Raw genomic sequence first — 22478 nt, forward strand, 5'->3', positions numbered from 1 at the left:
CAAATCCCTACACAGCCCATCTAGTTACTGTTCATGCTGCACAGAGCGGTTACTCTGGATATTAGCTGGTGGTCATAATAATGTGACTCGACCATTGGTATAACATGTATACTTGATACAATTATAATGGATAAAGATATGGATAAAATATATTTTCCCTTGATTGGACTATATTAGGTTAATTTCTAGTTCTTGTTTGCCTTAATTGGTGCTACATTTAATTAGTATCTTTGTAATGTGGTATGTTATGACTAAGGGCCCAACTATAGGCTCGAAATGTGCCATTACCTACTGTATGGTATTTTAAATTACTTCAGTTAAACGACATGGCAAGTTGTGGAACTGGAAATTTTGGGACAATTCTTGCTTCAGTGCCCAAATGCCTTCTGTAATACATGACTCAAATTAAGGTGAGGTAGGGCAGTAGTTGGTAATTCTATTTTCCTCATTTTTGGTCTCTACCGAAACTGAATGTGCCCTTTAATGGCAAATACTGAAGAAAAATGGTGCCCCATTTAATTAGAGCTTCTAAATATAGACACCTACGTATGTAAAAAAAAAAAAAAAAAGTATACATTTACCATATCAGAAGCACTGTACATTGTATAAAAACCTTTATAAAATAAAAATAAGCTAGCATTATACACATTATCTGTTAAATTAAAGTATAGAAAAAAAATATGTATACAATATTTTGGGAGATTTTACATAATGAGACATTCTACGAATAAATAATATTATTAGTATTTTTGTCTGCTTTGAGCCACACCTGCCCATAACTTGTATCTGATATTGCAGCTCAGTTACTGCTCATGCACACGACCGTGTGCCGGCCGGGCCCGTATTGTGGCCCGCAAGCAGCAGGTCTGCAATATACCGGCCCCGGTCATTTTTGCAACTCATCATGGAATCCAGAAGGTTCGGAACGGAGGCACAGAAGCCCACGGAAGTACTGCGGAGTGTTTCCGGGGGTTCTCTGTCCGTGCCTTCGCACCACAAAAAAGTAGTGCATTGCGGTGCAGACTGTCGGATGCGGATTGCGGACTCTATTCAAGTGAATGGGTTCTGCGTCCTTGTATGGCGATCCTACGGTTGGTACCCATGCATTGCGGACTGTAATTTGCGCTCCGAAGCACGTGCCCGGCAGTCACGCGTTTGTGTGCATGAGCCCTTACATTGAGGATGTTAAAAAGAAGATGAGCTGCAAAACCTAACACAACCTGTAGACAGGCACGGGGATGAAGAAATCAGCTATGTTTTTCTAACCTCCTTATTCTATCAGTTGGCCATATATAGTCTTAAGGCTACTTCTCATCTGTAACCATGCACTACCGTTGCATGCCTAATGAAACACCCCTGATATAATGCAGTATATCATAAAGTTTACTGAGAATTTATTGGAAAAAAAAATCTTGCCCATGCGTTCCACTATGTGATAACCAAACTGTTCACCATACAATTTCCCAATGTATTTGTTAGGCTAGGTTCACATCTTTGTTCGGTAAATCTGGTAGTCTGTTCCAGCAGAGGAGCAGACTACCAGATTTATCCTGTCCAGCTATGCTCCTCTGCGGGAACAGACTACCAGATTTACAAAACGAAAATGTAAAACCTAGCCTTACCCAGCATTCTTAGAGTCCTTAGCTACAGGTGCAAGTAATATCAAGTATCATTGTATTTCTGGAGGCAATTTTGTAGGGCATTTTGTTTGCATTTTGGGGGGAGGAAGTTTCAAAAATGTACCCGATATTTTCTTCTCCACAAATAAGATGGTGGACAGGTGGCCTGGGGTGGTGGCTGAGGAAAAATAATTTCAGATAGGCTACAGTAATGTCATTAGCTTGTACTTCTTACCTCCATTCTGGTGCCCAGCTTGAATGCAGGAAACTATTTTAAAGGGGCAGGAGGGCTTTGTAGTTCCAGAATTTTGTTTGATGCTTTGCATCTATATTACAGTACAGTTTGTTGGCATCACCTGCCTTTGACAATCTATTACCTATGGAGCCAGAAAGGCCCTTTTCTAGGAGAAAATGGAGGTCATACAGCATACATTTTTTACATCCAATCCTTTCGAGAAATATGGGAAAATGGGGCTGAGAAAAGAGAGTACAAGATAAAGGTTGAGAAATCCTTTTATTCCACATTTAGAATCCAAATGGCTCCCTCAAGTAAAAGCAAGAAAAGGCAAGAATACAAATCGGGGTTATAGATTTCTTAGACTTTTTTTTTTAGATAGCCAATAGTAAATGATGATGTGATACAACATAAGACATGCATTGGTATTTTTTTTTTCTTGGTGCCGAAACTCCAAAAAGTATTTTTGAATTATCATTTTTTTTTTGCGAAAGTAAAGTAAATTTGCTTCCAATGCAATTACAATTTCTGCAGCACGCACAATTGGATATTCATAACATAGAAATATAATCATAAATTTAGACATTTTATTTTACATCAAATACAACATCTCATTTAATAAAATACTTCAAATCACTCCAAGCAATCAAAGGTTTCGACCATGTCTCCGAGGATACAATATTACTTGTATATTCTAACAAAGCACGGCTTAATTCACGGACACTGAATATTGCATACAGCCACCTAAGACACTTTCACACTGATATTATGTACACCACAGAGGTCATCAAATATTGCACTTCATGGCCCATGGACTCTCAGACGAGAGCTGTTTTTTTTCTTGATAATATAAAAATATATGTGTATATTTATAGGTCTCAAACATTTACTCATGCAACATTAAATACACTGAAGCTCACAACTTTTCATTAAACATTACACAAGGAGGATCACGACACTACAGGTTCATATGACACAATAGAGTTACAGTTTCATAAGCACAAAAAAATAAGAAAACAGCTACAGTATGGGCCCACCCTTGGTATTCCTCATATACAGATGTGTCTACCCTTATCTTAGCTCAAATTTGGTTACGAAATCCAATTTCACACAGAACAAATTCAATACAATGTTGAGAAATACTAGAAAAATCTGTAACAAACTGTGACTCACTACACAACCACTGAGTGGCTCTACATGGATAAATATCTTGTGACAGAGTATCATATTTTTTTTTTTAAAGCTTCCCATTTTGTAGTACACACCATGAAATATGTTGAGTCAAGAGCATTTTGAAATCTGGCAGGCTGTTCCAGTAGAGGAACAGCCTTCCTGAGTTCACCATATCCAGCATAGCCAGATAATGCTGGGAAGCGCTGGATCCCCATTTACTTCGAAGCCCATTGTAGTAAATGAGGATGCGGCACTTTCCAGCATTATCCTGCTATGCTGGATATGGTGAAATTGAGAATTCTGTCCCTCTGCTCGAGCAGCCGGCCAGATTTCAAAACATTGGTGTGAATGTAGCCCAAGGAAGGACACATCTGTATGTGTGGATAAAAAGTTCTAAGAATTGAGAGAAAATTAATCTCCGCTGAATCCCCATCAATATGCACATTAGGTTGGCTTGATTGCAATGAGGAAGTGAAATGACTGCAAGACACCTCTGGCCTAGATTTTCCCCAAGGAGACATATTGAAAAAAATTTAAATACTACCCATCCAACCCCCTTCCCCAAGAAGTTGAGGAAAAGTTGAGCCCATTGGATTCTCAGCAGATGCTATCAAAATTCTTGCAATCCAATATAATAGATGGGTATGTGTTTTCAGCCCTCACGAGCTACTGGTTGGGGAAAACCGCTATAGAGGCATACGTGCATATATTGATTGAACATAAAAGTTTAAACTTATATTTTTAAATAAAAAAAAATAATAAAAGCAGGGCAGACTTTCCCAAACCCTTCTAGCATTACATGTAAATATGGGTGGGGGCACTTTCAATGCAATGTCCCGGTCAAATCTCTTTCCAAGTAAGTGCACTTGAGATTTCCACTGAGGTTCTCGTGCCCTGATAAAACAGCTTCTTATTGGCACAGTAGGTTAATATATTTATCTCTATATACTAATAGCTTATATTCTTCTACCTGGATGTAAAAAAAGACCTTTAACCACCATTTTGTACCTAAATCAAAGTAATTTATTAATGCGGTTCCTAAGGCTCATTTACCCCAATACATGTGTAGCAGTTACCTGATAATCTTTTTCCTCACTGCTGGTTTTGTAATCTGTACCTAACTATCATAATGTAATAGAATCAATTCTCCATGTACTCATTTACTGGTGGACCTGACGTATTTCTACATAGCATTCTATCTGAGCAGGCAGAGCTGGAGGAAGGTGGGAAGAAAGCAGCAGCCTGAACCATTGATGAGAGAGGAACTGTGTCTCAGACTACCTTAAACTCCCTGTAGACTTTGAGGCTAACCTCTGCCCTAATGGAACTGAGCTAAGAAACAGGCCAGCAGCAGGTGAGCATCACTTATTGGTCTTGATCTACATATATTTTTGAAGCTCACATCTCCACATCCTCTCTAAGTAAAGGAAGAGGAAATATTACCAGTCATCACTTATATTCCTTTCTGAGAGAAGTTAAATGGGTTGGCCCATGTGGGATGCTGATGGCATATCACTAGGATATGCTATCAATGTCAGGCAAAAAAAAAAAAAAACAACAAAAAATAAATGTCCCCTTTTGATGCACTGAGTGGCCAAACATGGATTAGCTCCTACCTGAAACAGTTCCTAAATGCAAAAAGAACCAACCTGAAGGTCAGTCTTTGGATTTCTAATTATGGAAAAATCAGCCATGTGCACATAAAATGAAATCATATAATCATTGCAACCTAGAATTCAACATTTTTAGCAGCATAAGAGAATGGTAAGAGAAAATAATTAATTATTGAATGTCAATGTTACATACATATTTCCTTATGGAATCTAAATGTCTAATGTGTATCTATTATAGGATAATTGTACGAAAAGAGCAACATACATAAATATAGATAGAAGCAACCCACATCAAATACATCAAAACAAGATTCTGAATACAGGAAACAAAATGACACATATTTTTTCAAGCATATGTCTCTCAGGTCAAGTGTTTCTAACACATTTACCATATATATATCTGCACATGCAAGTGTACATTTTAATTAGAAATATACTATATAGATGCAACGAGTTCATTAATTACACTGAAATTACTTAGATTAGAACCAGGACTAAACCCTTTGCATAATATAAAAAACTACTAAAACTGATTGAAAGTTCTATGTTAGTAAATGCTACATTGTAGGCAAACAATGTATTGTAATTAGCCCAATATCTTCTTTGTAAAACACATTTCTGAATAATTTCTTCCAGAATCTTCAGGGATGTGCCACAGTCACACTTAAGCTATGGTGCCTAAGGGAGCTCAATGGTCGCTCTGCCGCAACAGAATACACTAGTATTATAAATAACTCATGATGGGTAAGGGACCCTGTTATGGATTTGTAATCAATATGGAAATGTATCCGGCCAGAAATCTGTAGCTTCTCCTGCCATCAGGAACATGAAGAAAACAATGACTCCCTTTGATCCTCATTATGCAAACTACCGTCCTATATGTCATATGGGGTATTCTTCTATTATTCTTTTGGTGTTGCATCATTAGGAGAACTGGAATCCAGATAAAGGGATGTTATTGAAAGGCGGGAGTACAATGTAACACATAATGAAAGTCATGGTCTATTATAATGGAAGAATAGAGGAAGTAGGAGTGTAGAGCCGTGGGCAATGAAACTATAGAAATGAGCTGCAACACTTTGGCTTTTTAGCTTCCGAATGACGTCTGTCATCAGAGTTCTTTATTCGTTAAGAATGATTGAAATTTATTGGATCTGGCCATTAGATCCTAAGAATAGCATATTTTCTGAACCCAAAAACTTTAAGTTCCTTGAGGGTATAGAGCAAGAGATGTCAGTGTCAGTAACACTATCTAAAAATGGACTACTGGTGGGAAACATAAGATCCTCTATGGTTTTTACACCCTCAATTTATTTTTTTAAACCACTTTATATAAAACTGAATAAGAAAAAAAATTAAATCTAAGCCTCTGGATTTTGGTGGCGATCGTCCATAACAGCACCCATCTGCATCTCCACTGAATCAGTGATCCAGATGGGTTACATTCACCCAAGGCATCAATTGCTAAGCAACTGCCTGAACATATTAGGGCCACAGTGCAGACATAAAAATCTAACTCCCTGCAGAAGAAGGGGAATCAAAATGGGCAATATTACAATAGATTTACATTGTACATTTAACATTGTTGGTTTATTTTTTATTTTTGGCATGTTTATCCAAGAAAGATAAAGAAAATATCTATTTAGAAAAGATAATATCTAATTGTCCAGCAAAAGAAAGCATAATTGTACAACCTACAGGGAAATACAGGATATAGTTTTATTTACCAGCTGCTACCCGGCCAAGTCCCGTGGTGAAGCAGCTGAAAGCCACACAGAAGCACGAGTCTGCTTGGTTTTCAATTTAGAGATTCATTGTCAATTGATTATGACTGCACAGTTTTTATGGGTAAACCTCAATTTACAATAACAGAGGTTTTCAATGGTTTTACCTCATCATCATTAGAAGGTTCATGACAGAATGGTAGCTCAATTGTCCGCTACTTGAGTCAAGATAAGCAGCTGTCACATTGATAACAGAAAATAAAGCCATGGCTCTCATGATTTGACGTTGGCTTCATGGCAACTTTCTCCTCTGTTTTTTTTTTCTGGGTTTTGAAGGATCATCTAGTGAATAACAGGGACTCATTATACCATTATATTTACCCACTATGTAATTCATAAGGAAGTAAAGATAAAGCTATTTATTTAGCGATTTAAAGTTGAACTTTGTCTTTTTTTGACCATTGTAATAAAAATTGCGTTCATTGGTCGTTTTGTATATTACTTGCTGGTCCTATCACATTTTCGTATCATGGTAAGGCATAGATGGCTGTAATAATCCTTATCTTTAATCATTGCAAAAACAGATGCATTTCATTCAAATAATTGATACCTTTTAAGTATAGGTTTCCCTATTTTCTTTACTTCTATAGCATGAGCTTCATCATGGATTCTGTGCTAAATATATACCGGTAGATCTACTGAGTACAATATATTATAATTAATATAGTGTTTACATATTTATCATACAAAATAAACTATGTTATTGAACAATTTCATAGTCTCTGGTCACTTTATACAGTAATTGCTGTTTCATTTATCAGACACACAATATCTATGATATAAGTTGTGTTTGCAACATCATTTTGTATATTAAAAACGAATGCTATGTTAACCTAAACTTATTCAGATGACATCAGTATGGTGCAAATTAACCAAGCGTGATTATTCCAGAGCTATAAGATGCTACATCTTCTGAAATTTATAGTGGTTCTGAACCACTGGTTCATATTCTATTACTGTTACAAACTTCAGACACAAGATGCATAAGTCATCTACTCTGTTAGAAAGTTCATATTTTACATAAGTATACTTGAAAGGATGCTCTCATCTAAAATAAAAATCCATCAGCAGTTCAGTGCATTTTTATTTTAAACTGCACATTAAAATCCGAACACAGCAAGCTTCTACCTACCTGCTCCTCTTTGGAGTTTGGATGTGAAGTTCATATAAAGAATGTGCTGGAACATCTACAAATTGTAAATTGGCTAAAAGCTGAAGGATTAATGAAGACTGTCGTATCTGATGAACCCATATTGTAAGGGTCAAGGAGCTGCTAGCTATTCTTGTTTTCACTGTAAAATTATATTTTCCAAAGATTTATGAAGATGTAATTTCTTTATTATAATGGCATGTAGAATATGTTAAGTTAGGCTCAAGCATTCAAGCTCTCTTTTAAAAAAAACTGTCCCAGAAGACTGGGCTGACCATACACTTGGCGGTTCTTCAAATCAATGGCTGACCATGTGGTATATGGATGTACTGGGTTCACCAGTGCAGTTGCCAATCAACGAGGTCCATCAGCATATGTACAAGTTGTAATCTAAGACCACATATACTGTAGATGCAGTGCTGACATAACATAAGAAGCGAATAGTTGGGAACCAGAGCCTGACCCTTCTGCCACATGATGGTTGCAAATATGGTGGCACCAGGATTGAGACACATTTTAATTTTTTTTTTATTATACATCTATAAATTCCTCTTGCCTAATGTTTTTTTTCACAATTTCTAAATCCTGTCTTTTACACCTTGTTTCCAGAAATTTCCAGAAGGGAGCTAGCTAACCAGAATCTTCCCTCAATCTGTGGCACCCATAAAAGTGGCAATAATGAAAGGAGACTACAACCCTTGAAACAAATATGGATACTGACTTCTTCAATTTAACGGTACATCAATGGTAATGAAATAAAATACAATATAATTTGGATTCCTTTAGCATATACCAGTATAATATACATATAAAATTAAAATATCAAAAGTCTCAAGGAGAACAGGACACTAGGGTAACATTCAGGAGAAAGTGCCATTCACTCTGGATATAATAGTTTTAGAAAAGCGCAAATGTCATAGATGTATCAACTCAACAAGAACAGTGAAGAACATGAAATGTATCAGAGCATACAAAGCCATGGAACTTGCAAACAGCAGGAACATTTATTAGGTCTTAGCCTCTAGGCCACCATTCATCAGCTGACCATACAAAACAAGCCATATTTCTTTTCTTTCTACACAGATATTAGACAGTAGAAATGTGAAGTGTACGGACCACTTTTTTCTTAAATACTTATTGGCAATAGAACATACTGAAGATGCTGGGATGGTGACATTAACATCCACAGTTGGGCTGCTGTGGAGGGGGCTTGTCTGTCAGTCTTGAGCTCTGCTTTGAAGCCGTGATGGCTGGATCCGTCTCTAAGTTCTCCGACATTTTGTCACAAATGATATCCACAAGGCGCTCGAAGGTCTGCTTCACATTGATGTTATCTTTAGCACTTGTTTCAAAAAACTCAAAACCTGAAACAGAAGAACAATTCATGAAGGTACTGCAGAAGTGTAAGGTAAGTCTCCACCTCAGGGGATACATAAAGAGAAGTTCATCTGTCTATAAATCACTGGAAAATGTTAGGGTGTATATTATACTTTGTAATCTGTAAATCTAACGAAGGATATGACATCACATACTCTATGTTGTCAAAAAAACTTCGGCCCTCTAGCATTTAATATCTTGCTCCCATTGTCTGAAGTTTTACGATTTTGCTCTAATTTCACTCTCCGCTGGTCATCTGGATACCTGGAATATCTAGGAGTCCATTTAACTGCCTCCTACGATACACTTTACTCACACAATTACACATCTTTGCTCAGAAAGTTGAGATTACTTTTAGAAAGCTGGAGCCGCTACCACATATCTTTGGGAGAGTTAACTCTCTAAACATGTCTATCTTGCCCAAACCATACAATTGATGTCTCTTCGATTTGTTTGGAATAATTCTATTCCTAGAGTGGCGAGCTCCACTTTATATGGACATAGACTCAAAGGAGGACTCGGGGTACTGAATTATCAAAAATATTACCAAGCAGCTCAAATAGCTCTATTAGCCCTGCTTCACGCTATCAGAGATGTCCCTCTTTGGCTTTCCCTTGAAGACAGCTCCCCTGTCCATTAACTCAGTGCTATGGACTCCGCCAGCCTCTCAACCCACTATTACTAATCCCCTCCTTAAAAATTCTCTCAAAATATGGGACTCGGTCAAATATTTGGTTCGGTTACTTTCCCTCCATCTGCCTTTTCTACCACTTTTAAAGAAACTGTTACTTCCCCCAGGACAGGATTCCCCAGGATCATTTAGACCAGGGATCAGCAACCTTCGGCACTCCAGGAGTGGTGAAACTATGACTCCCAGTATGCACACTTGGTTGGCTGTTCCCGGAACTCGCATAGAAGTGAATTGAGTGTGCTGGGGGTTGTAGTTTCACAACAGCTGGAGTGCCGGAGGTTGCTGACCCTTGGTTTCGAAGGACTCACTAGGTTTTATCACTTACTTTCCCTAGATAGTGTGGCTACATTCACATGCAGATTTGAGCTACCATCCGCAGAAACCTTTCATTAACTCAAACTAAGATTTTATTGAATCCCTTCTCAAAAATACAACAACCCCACTATCTTTGACTGCTTTCAAAACTTACTGCCTGTGTCATCCACATGCTAGAGGTCTCATCATCAAATTTATATCACCCTAATACATATCTCTTATAGAACCCAATTGTCTTAAAAGTGGCCACAGTGCCCAAAAAACATTAATGTTAGAGATGTTGTAAAAGTGTTATTCCACTGGTATTTTGTTCCATCTAGAATAGCCCACACAGTGCTGGGCTCTTCTCCCAACTGTTTCAGGGGTTGTCAAACTGTAGGTGACGTACTGCATAATTGGTGGGCCTGCCCTCAGGTGAAAAGACTTTGGATAAGAGTCAATAACCTCATTAACTCAGTACTCAGTAATGGGTTATAATATCAGAAAGGACCTGTGGGAGGCATTACTTGACAAGAGAATCCCAATAATCCCCCCACTCTCCCGATGGTTCTTAAAATATGGGCACTTTGGGTGGAATACTCCCTTCCTGCTCCTACTTACAGACCTCTGCTGTCTATTTAAGAATCTTCTGGTGTGCCTACCTTGAGTCGGGAGATCCCTTTGGGAGATCCCATTCCCCTTCCCTCCCCCCGTGGCTACTGTTGATAGAATCCCAAGAATTCCCTCACTCTCCTGATGGTTAATAGGTTTCTTTTACTTGGCCACTGAACAAATGATTTCAGCGGCCTGGAAAAAAAACTCTCTGGACTTCTCTGAAGTGAGGCGTAGACTAGATTTTTACATGGTCAACAAAATATTTACCTCCATTTTGGCAGACCATCATAATCAATTCTTAAAATATGGGCACCTTGGGTGGAATACTCCCTTCCTGCTCCTCCTAACAGACCTTTGCTGTCTATTTAAGAATCTTCTGGTGTGCCTACCTTGAGTCTGCCACCCCACGGGAAAACGCATTCCCCTTCCCTCCCCCTGTGGCTTCTCTAGCACCACCCCAATATGATTAAATAGTGGTAACGACAGGATACTGACCTTAAAATACTGTAATGCTTTATGCCAAATTTCATTTCTACTACCTCACTTCTGTTTTGCTATTAGTTCATTGGCTGTATGATGGAACAATACGAACTGTAACTTACAATCAACCAAACACAACTCATGGTACCTGCCATCTGACGGAAGCCCCCTCTCCCTTAGTTTGTCTTTAGTCTACTCCCCCTGTTCGCCATGTTTGACGGTTATCCATGTTTCTTTTCATTATCCTTCCTTAGTTGGCCATAATACCATCTTTGACTGGCCATGTAGTGTGAAGGGACGTTAGTGCTCACAAATTTTCTTTCCTCATAGTTATACTCTGATGGATAGAATTGTTCTTACCATATATTACTAGTTTACTTTGTCATATTCTCTGTTGGCTCTTACGTATATAAAATATTTAAAATTTCAAAAAAGATGTTTGTAAAAAAAAAACTAAATATATAAATTTTCGAACCTTCACTAACCATTCAAATAGTAGGGCTGATTGGCTCGCTGAAACGTCACAGTTCTTTCATGTGCTACCCTGATAGCTTATTTCATGTGCCTCACACAGTATCTCAGCCCGTTCATTCTGCATATCGGCAGTTGTCTAGGATTGACCCCTTACCAAGAATTACCACAAGGATAAAGATGTGCTGACAATGTTTTAGCCCCTGACAATGTTTTTAACATTAACCATGCATGCTATACACCAGGCATCCTCAAACTGCGGCCCTCCAGCTGTTGCAAAACTACAACTCCCAGCATGCCCGAACAGCCTACAGGTATCAGCCTACAGCAGGGCATTGTGGGAGTTATAGTTTTACAACAGCTGGAGGGCCGCAGTTTGAGGATGCCTGCTATACACCTAAGTGTCTGGTTCATTTAAAGGGGTTGTCAGAGTTATATAAAAACTTGGCCTAAAATGTTTTATTATTTTAGGTTTTGTCTTAAAGGGAGCCTGTCAGACTGAACATGCAGTCTGATGTGGCGGCAGCATGATATAGAGCAGGAGGAGCTGAGTGAAATGATATATGAGTTTGTGGAAAAGAGCCACGCCTCTGTCTCCACCCAAAACATAACTAAAACACCTAATCCCATCCAGTCCCTTATATGCCACCACATAGTAATTATTCCTCCTTTATGTCACCGCACAGAATTTATGCCCACATTATGCCCAGCTGTGCTCCCTTACAGTAATATGCCCAGCTTGTGCCCCCTTCACAGGATTTATGCCCAGCTGTGCCCCTCACAGAATTATTCCCCGGGAGGAATGATAGAGCAGGGAGCCGATGAATGGCTCTTGCTTCATCATTACAGGAAGCAGGGACAGCTGCCAGAAAGCGGGACATACCTCTGGGGACCACGGTAGAGCCACTGAAATCTGGGACTGTCCCATTGGTTGGGAGGTATGAAGCTGTACTACCCTTCCCTGCAAAATGGGTGGTTGGGGCACTGCTGTGCAGAGTAAATCAGAAAAGGTAATGTAGTTGGTCCCCCAGATCAAACAGTTAATGCATATCCTAGCGATATGCTAGCACTTTATAATATGGGAATACCCCTTTAATATGCAGTTTAACCTTTCTTATCTTGGCTTCTCTCGCATATGCCTTTAGGCAAGCTGTAAATGTCATTTAGGATTTTTCAGCACTGACCTTTTCTTTGTAACTCTCCCATATACCCGCAGGCAAAAATAAACAATTGGATGCACAGTCTCTCCCAGCTTTAAAAGACTGTAATTCTTTCACAATTTCCATAGGTCCTCATTGGTGCACCCAGGGGAGTTGCTGGGATAAAACATTCGGGCCTCGGCCCCTGATGTTTTGTCCCAGGCCCCGAATGTACTGCCTGTAAGCTAGATACAACTGTAGTGCTGTCCTCAGGACGGCAATACAATTGCATCTAATGTCCTGCAAGAGCTGAAGGACTTGTGATGACATCACAGGTCATGTGATCAGTTCTAAATGCAGTAGCTGAAAAGGACCTGCAATGATGTCACCATCATGTGGCCAGTGCAGGAGAGGACGGCTGAGCAGTGAAGAGAATTCCTAGGAAGAAGCTGTGGTGAGGTCTGTACATGAGGAGAGGTAGGTGATGTGGTAGATTACTCAGTGTGAGAGGCAGAGCAATGTTGGGAGCTGTAGTTATTTAACTGGGACTATATGTTAGGGCTGAAGGGAGAGAAGTTATTTACTTGGGACAGTGGGGTGGAGTGATGTTATTTACATGGGACTGAAAGTTGAGGGGGTGATGTTATTTACATGGGACTATATGTTGAAGGCGGTCTGGGAGGGAGTGATATCATTTACATGGGACTGAATGTTAAGGGGTAATGTTATTTACATGGGACTGCATGTTGGAGGTGGCTGGGGAGGGGGTGATTGTATTTATATGGGACTGTATGTTTAAGGTGTCTGGGGAAGGGAGTGATGTTATTTACATGGGACTGAATATTGAGCGAGTGATGTTATTTACAAGGGACTGTATGTTGAAGGCAGCTGGGAAGGGGGTGATGTTCTTTACATGGGACTGTATGTTGAAGGCAGCTGGGGAGGGGGTGATGTTATTTATGTGGGACTGTATATTAAAGGGGGCAGCTGGGGAGGGAGTGATGTTATTTACATGGAACTGTATTTTGGAGGGGGCTGTAGATATAGAGGAATGTTATTTACAAGGGACTGTATTTTGGAGGGGGCTGGAGAGATGGTGTGATAGTATATACATGGGTCTCTGACGGAGGGAGGCAAATAATGTTATGTTATTACATGGAACTGTATGGTGGAGGGGCTGAGGAATTGTAATTTCTGAGGACACTAAACGGAGGAATATAACTACAGGGGGCACTGCAGGGGGCATTATAAATACTGGGGGAACTTCAGGGGGAGAATTATAACAGTAGGGGGTAATATAAATACTGGGGGCACTTCAGGGCAAGCATTATAACAGTAGAGGGCAATATAAATACTGGGGGTAATTCAGGGCGAGCATTATAACAGTAGGAGGCGATATAAATACTGGGGGCACTGTACAGGCATTATAACAGTAGAGTGCAATATAAATACTTGGGGAACTTCAGGGTGAGCATTATAATAGTAGGGGGCATTATAAATACTGAGGGACTGTATGGGCATTTTAAATCTAGGGGACATTATAGGCATTCTTATTACTACTGGGGGCTCTATAAGAGCGAATTATAGATCCACATTATTTCTACTAAGAGCACTATGGGGGCCTTACTACTATTGAGGGGTCTGTAGAGAGCTTTATTACCACTGGGGGAACAATAGGGGGGCCTTATTTCTACTGGGGGCTCTGTAAGGGCATTATTAATACTGGAGGGCTCTTCTACTAATAGAGACACTCTTGGGGAGCACTGTCACTTTTGGGGGCACTGTAGGGGCACTATTACTAATGGGGGCATTCTTGAAGGGAATTATTGGTGGGACTATGAAAAGCACTATTACTATGGGGAAAATTTTCTCATTTTTCTTCAGGATTAATATCCTCCATAATTCGTACCTCTCACTCTCGTCTTCAAGACTTTTCTCGAGCTGCACCTAGTCTCTGGAATACTCTGCCCCGGAATATGAGGTCAATTCACAACTTCTCCACCTTCAAATGCAACTTAAAAACATATCTTTTCAGGCAGGCTTATCAAGCTACATAAAACTACTATTCCTCGAGTAAACCTCACCCCCACCAACTCCTCTGGCCTGAACTCGATCCTCTAACAGTCCCAAACCCGAAGCAAATCGTTCGGCACTACTCCTTTCAGTTCAATAATGGCTTGAATCCTACTTATCACAATCAACTACCTTATGTGCTCTGACTTCTAGTGTTTCAGTATTAGCCAGTTACTTTTGTTTTGTACATGAACCCTATGAATTTGTAAAGCGCTGCAGAATATGATGGCGCTATATAAAAATCATTATTATTTTTATTATTGGTGGCTCCCAGGAGTTAGCATAAGAAGTGGAAAGCCTCTGCACATGACACCAACAGGCCAGCCCAGCGAGACAGAACTGATGATAACTGCTGTGTAGACAGGTTATTTGTTCAATATACTGTATGATCTGGGCACTGTATGGCACTATTTATCAGCTTACTCCATGGTGCTTGTCATCAATTATGTTTTTGTACATGTGTTTGTGGACTCATGGTCCATTCTGATTGCTTCTGTTTTATGCTGTTAAATAGAGATGAGCAAATCAATTCTAATCAAATCAGATTCAACACGAATTTAGCAAAAAAAATTGTTGCACCCGAATCCGAATTTTTGGTGGTTTGATTTGGGCATATTTTGGAGAGAGAGACACACACAGAAGATGAAAAAAAAAGACTAGAAAGCAAAAATAGTCCAAATTTGCAGGCCAGTCGATTGAGGTATAATCAATTTGGACCCAAAAAGGATGTAAACCGATTCGGCCAAATCAAACCTAATTTTGAGAGTTTCAATCATCATTTGAATAAGTCATTAAAAGGTCCATAGTGGGTAAATACAGTATTTTTCTTGATTAAATGAAGGTGGTTTGAAATCTAATATAAATGTTAGACTCTGCTACTCACCCAGTTGCTCTGCTAGATGCTTCCCCCTCTCTGCCGAAACCACTCGTTCATCTTCCATGTCACATTTATTACCAACCAATATCACTTGCGCGTTGTCCCATGAGTAGGTTTTGATTTGCGTTGACCTGAAATAACAAAATTGTGTTACTTATCTTCTTAAATCCAGGTATATTGTTTTCCCAGACACATGAATTCTTAATTCGGGGGACACAGACAATAGAGAACGTCTGTACACGAACAGCACAGCATGTTCAGCATGTCTCTTAGGCCTCATCCATATGACTGTGTCCCTGTTGCTGTCCGCAAACCACGGATGCACAAAATATGGACAACATTCATGTTCAATCCACATTTTTCTTACTCCCATCACTAGAAATGACGATATAGAGGACAGGTTCTTTAATGTGCGGAACAGACATACTTTTTTTGCCAATAGAAATGAAATGGTCCGTGTGCAATCCACAAAAATTGTGGCTATGAGATGGAGGCACAATACTGTCATGTGCATGAGCCCTTAATCTCCAGGTCTGTAAAGAGTACAATGTTATTATCTTTTGCATCTGGGATTCTGGAAAGTATATTCCCGTTGTTCCAAATGATTTCACCAAATTAAAAACCGCTCATATTACGTAAAGTACTGCATCACGGCATTGCTGCATGCATTTTTCATGGATTATAAACGCTACAATAAAAGAGCTTATGCAAAGGAGTAAGCAGTGGTAATCACAGACCACAAGTGGCCGATTTGTTTTAGAAATGTCTGCGAAAATCTGTTCCATATATTTGAATGGGGTTTATTCTGCAGCAAATGTATGGATTTTTGTTGATGAATGAGGCAGTCATGAAATATGTGTGAATATATAAATTTCTATATGAAGATAAAAAATCTCACGCACACAGAATACTTATAAAGACCATGTTTACAGATGTTAAGCTGGCCATATATGAAAGCTATCCCAGATGATCCTCTCATACATATGTATGCTTTGCTCAGTCAAGCATGCATATGTAGTGACTTAGGGGAGGGGAAAAGCTGCTGCCAGACTCCTCCGATAGCAGCTTATCTCCTGAAAACAAAAGCAGTAAAAATCCAGCATGCCTGATTCTTCTGCATGGTGGACCGTCATTGGAGAGGATGGGAGTGGTGGCGATGGCGCTGAGGGTGGTCACAGTTAGTGATGAGCGGCAGGGGCAATATTCGAATTCGCAATATTTCGCGAATATTTGGGCGAATATTCGCCATATATTCGAGAATTCGCGAATTCATTATGTCCAGGCATTGTTTTCTTGATTGCAAAAATTCGCATAAAATTTGCATACAAAAATTCGCATGAACTGGTATTTTCACAAAAATCGAATATTCGCAATTACGAATATATTTAGCAATATTTGAAATATTCGCGAATTCTCGAAGTGCCGATATTCGCGAATAAAATTCGCAATTCGAATATTCGTGATCAACACTAGTCACAGTCCTCACAGTGGTGAATCCCTCTCTGGCACTCCACAGGATGCCCATGTAGTGGTTTGAAAGATGCAACCCTTCTTCCCCTCGGGGCACACCCTGGATTTCGGGTCTCCTGCCTTGTGTTGGCTGGAGTGTCTGGATGGATAGACAGCAAGGTGCAAACCAGGAGTGCAGGAGACTGAGGGGCTGGCGGATGGTGAAGGCTATGACCAGGCCCGTTTGGTTATGATAAATAAAGTCCCTCTCACTGTCAGGCTGTTCTGGTAGAAGTTACTGCAGTGCCGTTCTGCCCCATTGACTGTAATGAGGACCTACGGAGACCTGGACGCACACAGATTTTTTTGCCTGGCTGATTCTCAACATCTTTGCCAGGTTACGGCCAGATCTCCGCCGGGTGTCAGGTAGCATCTGGCAATGCCAGATCCAGACATCGTCGACAGGCTACTCCCTGCCACAACAGCCTACGGAGATGGTAAACGCTAGTGTCAAAATAGCCTTAGTAAATAGTTGATGGAGGTTGTAGCATATACACAAGCAGTAGGCACAATTCTGAAGTATATAACATGGCAGGGTTCTCTCAAAGGCTATATATTTAGAGCTGGTAAGGTATTAACGCCTTAGTTTTATCCCCATGCATTCTGAATGGAGAGCAATCCGTTCAGTATGCATCAGGATGTCTTCAGTTCAGTCCCTCTTGCTGCGGTAATTTCTCCGGCATTAATTTCCATTGTGTTCCGGATCCTGTTTCCTGGTCTGCGCATGCGCAGACATTTAAAAATGTAAGAAAAAAAATACCGGATCCGTTTTTCCGGATGACACCGGGGAGACGGAGACGGAATTTCAATGCATTTGCCAGACGGATCTGCATTTGGATCCGTGCACAAATGATATCCATTTGCATACAGATTTCCGGATCCAGCAGGCAGTTCCGGCAACAAAATTGCCTGCCGAATCCTCACAACGCAAGTGTGAAAGTACCCTTAGTCATCATGAGAATGAATGTTCTGGAAGAACACACAGCAATACTGCATTACCATGGCAAGCTTGGTGGCTCAGTGGGTAGCACTGTCACCTTGCAGCGCTGGGGTCCTAGGTTCAAATCTAATCAAGCACAACATCTGCATGGAGTCTGTATGTTCTCCCTGTATTTGCATGGGTTTCTTCTCGGAATCCAAAGACATATTGATAAGGGATTTAGATTATGAGCTCCACTAAGGACAGCAAGTAATGATCGTATCTGTAAGGTGCTGAGGAATATGTCAGCGATGGAAAGAAATAAATGAAAATTTGATTACAAAAATGTTGTTCCTATTCTGCAATGGTGATTAATAAATTCTAATCTACTTGCTTGGTACAATTTTCATGAACAGTCCTTTTACTGGGTGAATAAAATGTCCAACTTTATAAGTGAATACTTTTCCAGATTTTTTTTTAAACTGCATGCTTCCTTTTGCTATTGTCAGTGTGACAACCTGCTTATCTAAGCTCAGGCATTTCAATGGACTTTCATTTTATAAACCCCTTTCCTGACAATTAGTGGAAATTGGCTTTTTTCATAACGACGGTCTATGGGCAAAGACATTGAAATAACATATAATTTATTTTAAATCTGTCCCTTTCCCTCGGTAGTAATTCTTTAATGATATGTTTTGATATTCTGCCCATCGGGGGACGCTCACTACAGTTTTTCGATGGCAGCTGAATTGTTTTGGTCGGTTTAAATTCTCCCGAATAGGAATAGTGAGGACATGACATCTGCAACAAAGTGAATTATTAATGAGCTAGAAGCAAGGTACATTCGACACAGCGGAATATTGTAAACCGCCATAGAGAAGTTGTGTATGTGGTAAGAGGGGGCAGTAATTGTGCTGCTCGGTGTGGTACTGATGCCTCTAACAAATGACACCTATTTCTCCATTGACACATCTGTAATTAAATGCTGGGCTTAATGTTAAAACTACCGAACTAATGGACAATAAAAGGTGGATAGAAAGGGCCGGTGCTTGGTACAGTTAGTGTGTGTTTCACCTCTGAATATTTTAGTGCTGCCTGAGGGTTGAAATGATTGCAGGGACCATATGGTGCTTTACTGGCAATTTTACAGCTACTAAAACCATGTCAAATGTTTTACAAGCTCTAATAAGCATAAATCTTCTAGCCCTTTATGCTCAGTAATATCACTTGCATATATAACGAGGCCGGCCAAATTTCAGCTGAACTAAATAGTTACGGTGAAAAGAGCACCCGCAGCCAGGTCCTAACACCTTGGGGACCTCCTAGAGGTTTTCAGGTTCAGTCTTCGGGTTCTTGTGGAATTCCGTATTGGATTCCGTTATCACGGAATATAACGGAATTCTATGCCGGAATGCACCACGGAAGACTTTAAGAGGCATTCCGTTTTGCATGTCGTCATAATAGAAGTCTATGGGCAGCATAACAGATCCATCTGGTTTCCGTTTATGCAAGACAGGACTCCAACATAACGGAAACCAGACGGATCCCTTATGCTGCCCATAGACTTCTATTATGCCAGTTCAATTGCATTCCGTCATAGAATTCCGTTATTTCCCCTGATAACGGAATCCAATACGGAATTCCATAAGAACCCTAAGACTGAACTCGAAAACATAAGAAGATAGTGAAATAACTGCTGTTACAGGACAATATGGTTCCCAGCCAAAGCCTCAGTCCTATGACCAGATACCTACTAAATGGATATAGCATATACTGATATTATTCAGTGATATTCACCCAGTAGTCCCAGAGGCCATTGTGTCCCTTGTTAGCATTTCAAGGACAGAAGGGACATATCGTAAAGCGGTTAGAGAAGCAAATGGACCACGTTTTCTTGGCCAGCAGATTGGAAGGTAGCTGGATGGTCATGGGGTGGAGTCCATGGAGAGGGCTGAGACACAGGAACCTATAGGCCATGTGAAGCTCTGGGACTCTCTCCCTGCCACCCCTGGCCAAACAGCACTTCCCTCAGAATCAGGTTATATTAGATGTGTGCTTCCTGTGCATGTATAGATATTTGTAGATGCATGAATCTCTATATGTACATGTACTAATTATCAGGTACTGGATGTAAGTTGAAGTAGATCCAGTAGACTGTATATATTTGGGATCTGGAAATATTACATACACATTACTGGCCACATATACTTAGTGTCCAGGGAGGGCAGGAAAGGAGGCCACTGTGTGTGGTGGTGTCCTCTATGTAATGTCTTGCATCTGTATCTTCATGTATTGTCTATTACTTTGTCCCCTTTCCCCTGTATTTTTTATATATCAGTATTTGTAAAGGGTATGTTACTCCTGGGGCATATAAAGGAGTGGAGGGGGTGTAACAGAATAATGGGACGGAATACAGAGAGCGCTATAAGGCCCCTTTTCACACGGGCGAGTATTCCACGCGGATGCGATGCGTGAGTTGAACGCATTGCACCCGCACTGACTCCTGACCTATTCATTTCTATGGGGCTGTGCACACGAGCGGTGATTTTCACGCATCACTTGTGCGTTGCGTGAAAATCGCAGCATGCTCCTCTTTGTGCATTTTTCACGTAACGCAGGCCCCATAGAAATATGAATGAGGTTGCGTGAAAATCGCAAGCATCCGCAAGCAAGTGCGGATGCAGTGCGATTTTCACGCACGGTTGCTAGGAGACGATCGGGATGGAGACCTGATCATTATTATTTTCCCTTATAATATGGTTATAAGAGAAAATAATAGCATTCTGAATACAGAATGCATAGTACAATAGCGCTGGAGGGGTTAAAAAAATAATAATAATAATGATAATTAAACTCACCTTAATCCACTTGATCCCGCAGCCCGTCTTCTCTTCTGTCTTCTTTTTTGCTGTGTGCAGGAAAAGGACCTGTGGTGACGTCACTCCGGTCATCACATGGTCCGTCACATGATCTTTTACCATGGTGATGGATCATGTGATGGCCCATGTGATGACCGGAGTGACGTCACCACAGGTCCTTTTCCTGCACACAGCAAAAAAGAAGACAGAAGAGATGCCGGGCTGCGCGATCAAGTGGATTAAGGTGAGTTTAATAATTTTTTATCTTTTTTTAACCCCTCCAGCGCTATTGTACTATGCATTCTGTATTCAGAATGCTATTATTTTCCCTTTATAACCATGTTATAAGGGAAAATAATACAATCTACAGAACATCGATCCCAAGCCCGAACTTCTGTGAAGAGGTTTGGGTTTGGGTACCAACCATGCAGATTTTTCTCACGCGCGTGCAAAACGCATTACAATGTTTTGCACTCGTGCGGAAAAATCGCGCATGTTCCCGCAACGCACCCGCACCTTTTCCCGCACCGCCCATCTGAAAGAGGCCTAAAGCTCTCATTTCCAATAGACAAATTCCCTTCATCAACTGCGAATGCACAATAATTAAAGGGGTTCTCCAGGATTTTAATATTAATGGCTTTTCCTCCGGATAGGCATCAATATCTGATCAGTGGAGTCCAACATTCCACAGACCCACCTATCAGCTGTTCACGGGTAGCTCTGGTGCTGAAAACCAGTGCTAGAGTTATACAACTCCGACCACTGTGTAGGGTTGAAGTGAATGGAAGCAGTGCTGCAGTTACCAGCTCTGTCAACTACACAATAGACCTACCTGTGCGGTTCCAGTGCCGGAGCTACTGCAGGACAGCGGAGTGTGTAAAATGTGTTAATTACAAACATATTTAATTAGGAAATTGTTGATCACATGGGCAATAATCATAGGATTGCAATAAATGTGTGCACAACTCGTAAAAACAGTAGAAAAATTACCACACATAGAGACATGATAGGCATCTCGTGACACAATATCCTGAATTCATGTTGTTCTAAAAAGCTGGTCATCACACATATCAGGACATGTCCAGCCAAGAGTAAAAATGGACACATCTGTACATCTCCTTCTGCTCTAGATGCCAAGTGATATGTTATCCCACACCCACTGCACACAACATGTAACCCACCTACTCCCAGTCTCCAGCAGACACCAAGTATCTAACCTTACCCTCCACACCAGATCACAGGAACTACATGTATTTCAACAAAAATGAACTATGTCTGTCTATCATCTTCTATCAGGAACATTTTCAAATCACTCTTAAGTTCTTGTGGATCCCTAGAAGATATTTCAGTTTCTTGTAAATTTCATATTATGAGTGGGCGCAGTCACTCACGGCACCCTACCGAGCACTGGCACCCAATTACTCCTCTCTGCATTAGTGACCCCCTAACCAACAGAATAGTCTCCTTTGAGAACATAAAAGTCTCCATCCATTAAACACTAATGGATAATAGGGCATTAAAATCTCGGAAAGGAGGGCCATTCTGCAGACGCCGATCTAAAAGACAGTTTTTTTTCTTCAAGGCTCACTAATTATAAGAAT

At 40.3% G+C, this 22478-nt stretch overlaps 1 protein-coding gene across 1 annotated transcript in view; it reads right to left on the reverse strand.

Annotated features, from left to right (window-relative positions):
* Positions 1–8555: 8555 nt before the first annotated feature.
* RAB3C (RAB3C, member RAS oncogene family) overlaps positions 8556–22478 on the reverse strand; it is a 147391-nt gene continuing 133468 nt past the window's right edge. Inside the window, exons 3-4 of the mRNA XM_044292463.1 lie at positions 15598–15722; positions 8556–8938 (exon numbers count right to left, since the gene is read on the reverse strand). Of these exons, the coding sequence (XP_044148398.1) occupies positions 8751–8938; positions 15598–15722 (313 nt within the window). The 3' untranslated portion in view covers positions 8556–8750. The remainder of the gene's footprint in view (positions 8939–15597; positions 15723–22478) is intronic.

Source organism: Bufo gargarizans, chromosome 1 (assembly GCF_014858855.1).
Source record: "Bufo gargarizans isolate SCDJY-AF-19 chromosome 1, ASM1485885v1, whole genome shotgun sequence".
Taxonomy (NCBI): Eukaryota; Metazoa; Chordata; class Amphibia; order Anura; family Bufonidae; genus Bufo; species Bufo gargarizans.